The following is an 11,000-nucleotide window of genomic DNA, read 5'->3' as shown; positions in this document are numbered from 1 at the left end:
GGTAATTTTACGAATACGCGCTGTTCATGACTATACATGTTCACACGCAAGGACATTAACCGATCTAATTTGATCAGTGAAGTTTTTTTCAACCCCATGCAAAATGCTTATTAGTGATCGTTTTTCTCTTCCGTTTTCGTTTTAATTAAATCGTATGAACCCGAGTAAGAAGGTTAATTTATAATTTTCGTTTATGGTTTAGGTTCTAAGCCATTGCAAGCAGTTGAACATCATGTATTTGTTGATGAAATGAAAAAGGCGAAGTTGTCTTGTAAAGTTACTTCCCAAACATCTACTCTTATCAGTTGGACATTTAACAACAAACCTATTTACGTTGGTTCGCGAGTGGAAATAGTCAATACATCAATAAATAACAGCGTATACAATTCTCTTTTTATCGATAATGTCAACGTCAGTGATAGTGGTACATACACATGTTATGGTCATTTCGCTGGAGTTTTAGTAGTTGAGACGATCACTTTGAGTGTGCGAGGTAAATACTATATTCTCTGCTCATACCCTAGACCACTAGTTAATTCTTGTTTGTGTCTGGTTATCATGGTTGACGGTCGCGCTTGTTCTTGTTTTGAACAGTTTTCCCATCATGATCTGGTGTTTCTCTTGTAGTATTGATGGCACCAAACGTTTCCCTCAACAATATTGTACAAAGACAGGATTCTTCTTTTGAAATCGATTGTCATGCATCCGGTTATCCTCCTCCTGAAATCGAATGGAAAAAAGACGGCGAAGTAATAAAATTTAAGAAAAGCAATGATATATCTAAAACAGATCAATGTGAGGGTATGATCGGGGGGATTTATATGAAATCCAAAGCAGATGTACTGGTGATTTGTAAAGCTGATTACAAAGAGCATTTAGGCGAGTTTTCATGTACAGCTCGCAATTCTCTTGGCAATAAGACAGCAAAGGCCAAAGTGGAAATACTTGGTAGGTTCATAAATTGTTGGCAGCTAAACATTTAAAGAATGACTTTTTTGTTGTAAGAATGCTACGATCGCGTTTTACGTATTTTTTAAAAAATTTAAACTGTTGTTAAATGTTACATTAATGCTCTTTGAGGTATCACGTCTTGAGCACTATGTGTATTTATCGAAAATATCAATAATCATTGATAGAAAATATCTTTTCACAATTTTTAAACTTATCTCACTGCAATACTTTATTCGGACGACTTGTAAATATTTTGCTTTCGTTAGAATAGGATGAAATCTTTAATACGCATGCGCTTGTATATTATTATAGCAATTGGCTTATTTCAAAAGCAAATTGTTAGTTGGAAAGATAAGTACGTAATTTTCTTAAATTTCAGCTCCTCCAGTTATTAAGCCATTTTCAGAGATTAAACCAGAAATCAGCCTAGAGTTTACTCTCTTCTGTGATGCTGATGGCAATCCTAAACCTACAGTTTGGTGGACGAAATTTGATGATACTACATCGAACTTCAGTCCTTTTGAAAATAGAAGTAATGTGTTGTATTTTGCGTCTTTCGAAGAAGGCAACAGTGGAACTTATCGTTGTTACGCGCAGAATGGTCTAAATATCACCTCGGAAGACCATGAATTGGGTTTGTCTATCTATCTTTTTATTCTTCACTTTCTGTTGTCACTTCATTGCACATTATTGCATTGTTGATCTTTTTCTAAAAAAGTTTTTCTCGTGGCAACCATTCATGAAATTCTCATTTATTATCAATTTTTATCCTTTCCCAATCAAAAAACAAGCTGTTGTGCACAGAGAAAAGAAATGGCGACTTGAATGTCACCATACGCGTCAGAATTTAAAACAAAATTTTGAATTAATCCAAGGTTAAAATGCTTATGACACAAAATTTTGTCACCAACTTTGTTTTATTTTGTTTAAAAATACAACAGTTTAACGAATACATGTTTCGATGAATATGTGTATAAGTATGGCAATGTTAAGATATTTTACTACATACTGTGGAGTAAAACTACTATTTCTTTAAATAATAATATATCTGATGTCCCAGTGGTACTAATTAACTATAGTGAAAAGAAGGTTCTAAATTTCTATAGAAGTAAACTAACGCCATTCAAGTTTAAAGTCAATTGAGAAAACTGTGTGCTGAAAATTTTGTCATTAACACTTTGAGCAAAACCATCATTGAAAAACCAGTCTCAGGTCTTGTCACGCCGAATATCGACAGAATATAAATAAAATATTGAGCATATAACTTACCTACGTTCCTCTTTGCAATGTTCACCTGTAGCTTTCGTCGTCGATGGTCAGCCATCAAAGCACCACTAAAGGCAGATTCTAACAAAACTCCCATGGTTGTTGGTGGTATTAGTTTCTTTATTATTCTCAGCCTTGTTGTCGTTGTTGCCGTTATTCTTTATAAACGAAAGAAAGCTTATGGAGGATTTTACATTCTAACCATGCCTCCACTTACTGACTACATCAAAAAGTTAGATCCACACACACCGATCACGAAGCAAACCAACAAGTTACCTTATGATGCGGAATGGGAGTTTCCAAGAAACAGACTAAACTTCGGTAAGTGTGCTTTATCGCTACTATGTGCATCGATATGGCATGAGTGTACGCGGACCTTTAGAAAATAGGTATAACTGCTTGGTGTTTGATTCCTGAGGAAAGAGTTTCAATGTTTAGGAACTCAAGTGAAAAGACCACTGTTGAGGGATCAAAAATTTTTAATGGTCTTGGAAAGAGGTGTCTATTGCAAAGCAATACATATCTAGATTTTGTTGTTTGTTTGCTAAAGGTCTGCAATTTTTTTATTTGTTTCGGACCCCATTAGTGCTATTAGGACAATCACGTTTGTATTTAGACGCTAGTTGTACTAGTGCAAAGTTTACTATATAATCAACATTCTGTAAATTGAAGATTGTTTGTAAATTTTTTGCAGCTCGAGAACTTGGCTCCGGTGCATTTGGCAAAGTATTTTTGGCGGATGCAATGGGAATTGTTGCGTTTGATCCTCGTGGTAGCACTAAAAGAAAATCAACTAGACGTCGTTTTGGTGGACCCGTTCGACGAAATCATTACGTGAACAACAACAAAACGGCAAAAGTTGCCGTAAAAACTCTTAAAGGTATTTTTTCTTTCACTTGTTCAAGTTGAGAAAACCTTGTTATATTAATTTTGGTCTCAAGGCAAGGAATTTTATGATTTATCTTTCATTTCATCTTGAAGACTATAATTTATATGAATTCTGGTCATTTTATTTATAGAATTTTTCTTCTCTCATCCAAAAATTTATAATGTTCTCTTTCATTCTTGCTTTCAATATTAGTAAGTATATGTTCTCTTTCATTTTCTTGCTTCAAGAATAACTAAAATGTTCATTTCAGATTCTTGCTTAAGAATACAAAGTATATGTTATCCTTCATTCTTGCTTCGAGACTAGTAAGTATATGTTAAACTTATTGGGTTCATGACTAGTAAGTATATGTTCTCTTTTATTCTTGCTTCAAGATTCATTAAAGTTATATGTTCTCCTTCATTCTTGCTTCATTAGAAGTAAGTATATGTTCTCCTTCATTCTTGCTTCGAGACTAGTAAGTATATGTTCTCCTTCATTCTTGCTTCAAGACTAGTAAGTATATGTTCTCCTTCATTCTTGCTTCGAGACTAGTAAGTATATGTTCTCCTTCATTCTTGCTTCGAGACTAGTAAGTATATGTTCTCCTTCATTCTTGCTTCGAGACTAGTAAGTATATGTTCTCCTTCATTCTTGCTTCGAGACTAGTAAGTATATGTTCTCTTGCTTCAAGCTTTCCATAGTAGTACCTTGTTATGGATAAACAAGTTGAAAGTGTTTGTATACTATTTACTTACGAACTCTTTCCTTTCTAGTGTATTCACAGGGATTTAGCAACCAGGAATATTTTAGTTACTGATAACTACGTCATCAAAATCGCCGATTTTGGTCTTGCCCGTGATGTGGGCAAAGACAGTCAATATATTAAGACTTCCACCGTGAATAAATACTGTTTTGTAAAAATGTATATTGATTTGCTTATTTTTCTGAACAGATACAGTTTTAACTTGCACAACTAGGGTTTAGTAATCATTTTTTGTGTAGCAACATTAAAAAGCAACACAATCTTTATATGTATCTTTATTCTGTTCTCATACATGATGTTTTGATCCTACTGTTTTTTTGCAGGGATTACTACCAGTGAAATGGATGGCTATTGAGGCAATTATTCAAAGACTCTTCACCGAAAAGAGCGATGTGTAAGTTGTAGAATAGTGAAGTGAATGAAGTCCATGCATTGAAGACCATGTTAATTTTCGGCAAATTATCACTACTTCATGCCTAATTTTTTCTTCTATGTAGTTGGTCATTTGGTATTGTACTGTGGGAATTGTTCACATTAGGTAACTACTGAGTACCTACAATATTTAATTTGGATTTGATGCTTGATTCCTGTTCAAATGTTTTCTTATTTTTGTTATCATTGAAATAATGATTTCATGACTATTTTGTTTATTTACAGGTGGCACACCTTATCCTGATGTTCTTCCAACTGAGGTTGCAGATTTACTTGCACGCGGGCATAGAATGGAACCGCCTCATGCATGTCCTGAAGAAATGTAAGAATTTATGTCAAAATTCTTCGTAGGATATTAATTCACTCAGTTTAAGATTTACTTTATTTCATGCAGATCGACACTTATGATGAAATGTTGGCATGCGGATAAAGATTGTAGGCCAACATTTTCAGAACTTGTTAAAATCCTCGACAAAATTATCGAACTTCATACTTCATCTGAGGTTGGTAATTTACTTTGCCTCTTGTTTCTCGAACTTATTGAAATGTTTGACGAAATTATTGAGCTTTATACTTCATCTGAGGTGTGTAATTGACGTTGTATCTTGATATGCGTCGTGTCTTAAAATAGAAATTATTAATGTCGGGAAAAAGGCCTGTGTATGTGTTGTGGCATCGCTTAGGGATCCTGGAGGGGGCAGGTATCTCCATAAATTTTTATGCCCACTCTTCCATTTGAATTTCATCAAATATTTTCAGTCCTTGTCCACAAAGAAATTATCTTTCTAACTTGTTTCCCCCTCCCCCATCTTGGAGAGTCTACGCCATTGTTTGTATGCTTCTTGTTGCTCAACATTCATCTCTTCGACAGGGAGGTCAAGGGTACCTCGAGGTACAAGGTGAACTAATGAACGACTATTTATCGCCATCCGAGGTGAAGACTCCAGAAATGGATCCATTTCAATGCAATTCTCCCTTACCACCAGTTCCATCGCCGGCTGATAACGAAAGTTTTGCGCTTTTACCAAGAGATCCAAATGCGAGGAGGGATAAATTCCGTTTTGATAAAGGATTTCGTAAAAAAGGAAGAAAGGATAGCGAAATTGAGAAAATGCATAATGATCGTAAACCGGAAATGCCGAAGCATTCAGATGTAAATTTGTAAGTTTGTCTAAAAGTTGTTAGTGACTAGAAAATATCAATTGCCGTCCCATTTTCACTTTGGCATACACTAGGGGATTTTTGAAAAAAGTTAAAACGTAATTAGCGATTTTATTTTAAAATGGATCACTTTCTATCAGTTTGATCTCTTGTATCTATTTGTTCTTCCATGAATGATTTACATTCCAAGTATATAAATTACCGTTTAAACAGTAAATAATTTGATATAAATATCAATTTTTGGCAGTATTTGTCGTACAACATTTTGTAGGCAGAATATACTGGGCTCTTGTTTTGCTTAAGAGTATTAAAATGTGTTGAGTGGCCGACAGTCATTGTTGATGCTCGCTTTAATGAAAGTTGACTGGGTGTTGAAAGAGATTTTGATAGGGTAGCTTATCGAGAGAGAATTTATTAAGCAGTTTATTTATAGAGAGAATTCCCCCGATAGTCTATAGAGAATATATCCCCATTTAAACTCCATAGAAATAATACAACGTACAGCCCGAAGAGAGACTTCACCGTGTAGACGTGAAGAAGTAATTTTTTGTTTTTAGTTTCCCTGAAAATTCACCCAATAATCATAATGATGGGAAAATAATTATGAAAGAGAAGACAATAGATGAACACTTTACAGAAAAAGACCGCGGCTCGTCGGAGGAGAAAGAACATCATCCGTATTATGCTAATTTGCACAAGTCATATGTGTAAACTGGGGAATGCAAATTTGAAAAACAGTTCGTTATTGCAAAGAAAGAGAAAAGCTACCAACAGAACTTTGCAATCGTGTTTATGTAATATTATTTTTAATGTGTTGTGTTTTCGAGCGCCAAAAATAGGAAGTATCAACTCAAAATATGCTAAGCATTTAAATTGTAAATTTATTCTTGGAATTGCAACCGATCTCCACAGTTCTACCTATCTCCTATGTTGATATAATATTCTCTTGTGTTTGACCACCAACATGGCGGTCAAATGTGTTCATATATTATTCATGTGTCATGTGTTCATATATTATCAGCAATATGTTTTTCGCAAAATGACTATTGCTCTCTATTTTTTTCAGTTTTTCTTAAAGCTTCATAAGTACTGCGGCTCGCCAATAAAAATTTCCCTGGTTCAAGCACTACGTATATTGCTAACAATCCCACAGCACATGCAGTGCAGACATTAAAGTTCTTTTTACTGCATTAAGGATAGTACCGTTGTGTTCTTTCACTCAGCCCACTTTTTTGAGTAGCGAACACGTTGTACCATACCAAACACCCTCGAAATGATCGAATCCAAATATTTGAAAACTTTCCAATATTTGAGCAAATATAGTTAAGGAAATCTGGAATGATTTTTTATCAAGAGTCAAGATAAACTTGGTTCATCAAAGAACTAATTGTGGTTTATAGACGTATGAAACTACAAAATGTTTTTGATTTTTTGTGAAGTGCGATGTTTGTGTGCTTCGTGTTCATGAATTTAAACTAACGCGAACATATGAGAACAAATGGAAGTTGTGCATGACTGACTTCTTTTGAAAGTGATTTTGCTTTTTGAAGAAATCAGTTGGGCACAACTGATAGATGAATATGCACTACCCCCACCCCAAATTAACGTTCTAGCTACGGTCCTGCCAGTTTTTATGCATACAGGCTGTGTCGAAAAAAACTGCTCATCTTTAATATGCAGATCAGAAGACATTTTTGATATGCATCATTTAGCCGTATTGAACCCCAAGAAGATGTAAACGTCATTGGAAAGAATTTCATGCTTGTGTTGTTCTAAAACCTAACCCACGACAAAATACACAAGCTGCTTGTACCTTCTGTTATTAAACTGATTAACAAAGTCATCATTTCTCTAATTATGTTTACGTTAGTGTTCTAATTGGTCCCATGTTACAATATTTTTATAACTTTATATTTAATGATAGTGAGAACAATGCAAGATCATGGTGTTTGTTTTTAAACTTGAACAGTACTTTAGCTAAAAACTATCTTGTTTTATGCGTGACATTAGGCACGTGCAGTATATATATGGAACATAGAGTTGAGCCACTCTATTGAAAATTTTTATGCCACTCATATCTTATCACGCATTTGACTGCCATAGTTGGCTCAGCGGCAGTCAGTGAAATGCATTTCCTTATCAATAGAAGCGCTGGGCAGGCTAGTGGCAGCCATTAGTCTAATTATATCCACAACAGCAAGTTGCACATCAAAGTAAACCTATGTTTATTCCTTATACTGTGGCTTTGTGGAAGGAATCAATCATGATTCTCAATCCATCGTCTTTCTTTCGTTCATCGCTATATTAAGGGAGCAGGACTCATTCAGGTTGGATTTAAATCTTTATTTTATACTTTGGACTTATTTTTAATTTACTTACTGAGAGGTCTATGTCAATCAATGATTCTTTCATGAAGTGGCACAAGATTACAAAAGCTCTCAACACTTGCAAAGCGCCCAATACAAAATTAATAATAGAGATGACCTTTTGTCAGTCACTAATCTGTGATATTACAATTGACTATACATACATATTGTCTGCTTTCTGGCGTGCCGTCAACAGACTCTGATTCCCACAAAACATGGCGTGTGCTTGCAGACGATGAAGTTTGTTTGTAATATGCATAGAAGGTTCTCGTTTGACCTTTCGTGTATCGTTTTACACAATCATCGTTGTAACCATTTTAACCAGTCTTTTGGAATTTACCACACAAATAAGGCTAGCAGAAGATACCTCTCCACGAAAAGGAGCATCTTATAAGAATGAAGACGCAATAAGATTAGAAAATATGACAGCGACAAATCACAACGACACTAAAGATGTTCAACAGCCTGAGAAGATAGAGTCCATTTTTTGAAGCTATTGTTTACATTATTTTGTGAATTGGAAACGAAGATACGTAGGAACTGCCAATTGAAGAATTTTAAGAATTGCAAAATATCACCTTCTTATATTTTGTTGAAAATCAACAATTTGGTAAACTTTCTGAAATCGTTAATACCACAGGTGAAGGAAAGCTAAGTTATTTGGATGGACTTACCTTTCTTAAAACCCATGTAAATCTCAAACTTCCATGGTTGGCCCATGCAAGTCTATACATCATGATTAACACCATGTAAGTTTCTACACCATGGTTGGCACAATGCAAGTCTATACATCATGATTAACACAATGTAAATTTCTACACCATGGTTGGCACAATGCAAGTTTCGTCTACACCATGGTTGGTACAATGCAAGTTTCTACACCATGGTTGGCGCAATGCAAGTTTCTACAACATGGTTGGCGCAATGCAAGTTCTCACACCATGGTTGGCGCAATGCAAGTTTCTACACCATGGTTGGCACAATGCAAGTTTCTACACCATGGTTGGCGCAATGCAAGTTTCTACACCATGGTTGGCGCAATGCAAGTTTCTACACCATGGTTGGCACAATGCAAGTTTCTACACCATGGTTGGCGCAATGCAAGTTTCTACACCATGGTTGGCGCAATGCAAGTTTCTACACCATGGTTGGCACAATGCAAGTTTCTACACCATGGTTAGCACAATGCGAGTCTATACATCATGGTTGGCACAATGCAAGTTTCCTCTACACCATGATTGGCACAATGCAAGTTTCTACACCATGGTTAACACCATGTAAGTCTCCACACCTTGGTTATCATCATGACAGTCTCCACACCATGGTTAAAACCGTGTAAGTCTTCACACCATGGTTAACACCATGAAAGTCTCCACACCTTGGTTAGCAACATGCAAGTTTCTACACCATGGTTAGCATCATGAAAGTCTCCAAATCATGGGAAAACGGCATTTTACACATTGTTTGCTTCAAATAGTTATAAGCCAATTTAAACTGATTTCACCAATGTAGTATAAGGAGCAACCCCTATAAAATTTATGTGTTGTGATAATTATAGTTTAGAAATCATTAATTGTTACGCACTAATGATTTCATGTTATAAATTATCGCCAAACGTACATGTTTCATAATGTCCCTCTAGGTCCTCATGCTTTGTATGCCACTGATATCCATCAACGATTTAAGGCGACTTTAGGATTTTGAGTTAGTTACAAATAACAAAGTAAACGTTTTTTTCAATTGAAATTTCAGCTGACTAACTTGGATGATTATTTGTAGTCGCGTAATCATTTTTGATCAAGCTACAGATAAGAAATCATCTCTAAAAAATAAATCTTAATTTTAAACTGAAACGCTGAAGGAGAAACTATTTGGTTTATTTCTCAGAATCGTGATCTGCATTGATCTTATATATTTTGAAAAGATACGAATTTTTTAGGTGAAATTTGTAAATTTTAGGCAAAGGACAATCAACAGTTATTGCTATATAAACTAAATTATATCATAAAAAATTGCACTACTTTCAAACAACTAACTTCTGAACTTCAAACATGGATGTTTAGAAGTTTTATGAAGTACATTAAATTTACTTGTTATGTCTTAGTTTATTTTATAGATTAAAACCGATTTTAAAGTAATTTGTTTTTTAATTTTCATTCGGACCTAGATTCTTTATATTGCATTTGTTGTTAACATTTCCCAGGAGACAATTTATAGAGTCAAAATATCACCAAATGAATTATTGTGTCTTGATTTTTTCCATCGAACTCATAGCTATGTTGAGTTTGCAAGATGTCTTTGTTTGTCGTAGTATGTTTCATCCTTTTAGTCCACTACCTGAAGCAGACAATGAAATTGAAAATGCCATTCAATATTCAGCAAATAACCTCCGAATTTAAATTATTGCTTTTGCCAGTGCTCAGTGAGCCAATGACCAAGAATTTATGAATTGTATTTCAAACGGTCCAATTCTCTTCATGTATTCTTAGAAGAGACGCATCTCCGATGAAGATGCTTAAAGTTTGATTTGAGTTTATGCTTCTTCTAACTTAACGAGATGTTAGATGAGTTGTCTGAGCTAAGAGTTTATTTAGGGAAAAGATTACTGGAATAACATGAATGAGTTTTAATTCGAAAGATTGTAGCGTTCCTTTTTCAGCAGGTATCTGTTTGGATAGATTTAATATTTGACATTTTCGTAGTATTTAAAAGTTTTCCTTTTATAATATAAACATGATAATTGGTGGTAATATGACTATGATTTGTATTATTTCATTAACAGAAATAAAAGTGCTCATTTCTAGCAAAAAGTAAGTAGCGTAAAATAGGAAAAATTGTTGCCATATATATTTAAATATCCAAAGTCCCAAGAAGTCACACGTTTGCAGTAACGACAGTCAAAATAAAATTTATGATGATAATATTTATATATTTTCACTAAAAAGACTTTCTCCATTGTGCTCTTTTATCGTTTATTGTACAAGTTATCATTCATCACTAGGGCAAGCGTATGGTGCAATGGCGCGCTGTCAATTTTTTTTGTTGGAGGAGGGCGGGGGGGTCGCAGAAACCAATATCGGTAACGAATTTTGAATAGAGGACAGAAAATTTTACTATGCTTGTAACATTTCATCAAGTTATAGGTGATTGAGAAAATGTGAAAAGTATAAAAGTTATACATCGTGGATGA

The 11,000-nt window shown here is 34.7% G+C and overlaps 2 protein-coding genes across 2 annotated transcripts; both read left to right on the top strand.

The window, feature by feature from the left end:
- The first annotated feature begins 189 nt into the window (after positions 1–189).
- Positions 190–6,487, top strand: LOC124446172 (fibroblast growth factor receptor 2-like). The gene is made up of 14 exons (XM_046997001.1): positions 190–493; positions 628–948; positions 1,331–1,585; positions 2,252–2,538; positions 2,912–3,097; positions 3,237–3,268; positions 3,370–3,411; positions 3,862–3,984; positions 4,175–4,245; positions 4,349–4,389; positions 4,509–4,605; positions 4,678–4,786; positions 5,155–5,444; positions 6,002–6,487. The coding sequence occupies exons 4-14, from the start codon at positions 2,313–2,315 to the stop codon at positions 6,153–6,155; spliced, it is 1,371 nt and encodes a 456-aa protein (XP_046852957.1). The 5' UTR covers positions 190–493; positions 628–948; positions 1,331–1,585; positions 2,252–2,312; the 3' UTR covers positions 6,156–6,487.
- LOC124446181 (hemicentin-1-like) lies at positions 203–2,289 on the top strand (the record flags this gene model as incomplete). Its single annotated transcript, XM_046997012.1, has 4 exons — positions 203–493; positions 628–948; positions 1,331–1,585; positions 2,252–2,289. Coding segments are annotated over 4 exons (905 nt in total), but the record flags the coding sequence as incomplete, so codon positions are not given.
- Positions 6,488–11,000: the final 4,513 nt, after the last annotated feature.

Source organism: Xenia sp. Carnegie-2017, unplaced genomic scaffold (genome assembly GCF_021976095.1).
Source record: "Xenia sp. Carnegie-2017 unplaced genomic scaffold, XeniaSp_v1 HiC_scaffold_118, whole genome shotgun sequence".
NCBI classification, from domain to species: domain Eukaryota; kingdom Metazoa; phylum Cnidaria; class Anthozoa; order Malacalcyonacea; family Xeniidae; genus Xenia; species Xenia sp. Carnegie-2017.
This window is presented reverse-complemented; position numbering and strand designations above follow the sequence as displayed.

Coding starts and splice junctions, on each gene's coding strand:
- LOC124446172 (XM_046997001.1), top strand. CDS start 2,313: ATGGTTGTTGGTGGTATTAGTTTCTTTATTATTCTCAGCCTTGTTGTC. Junction 3,098..3,236: donor TGCCGTAAAAACTCTTAAAG/GTATTTTTTCTT, acceptor TTTTATTTATAG/AATTTTTCTTCTCTCATCCA. Junction 3,985..4,174: donor AATATATTAAGACTTCCACC/GTGAATAAATAC, acceptor GTTTTTTTGCAG/GGATTACTACCAGTGAAATG.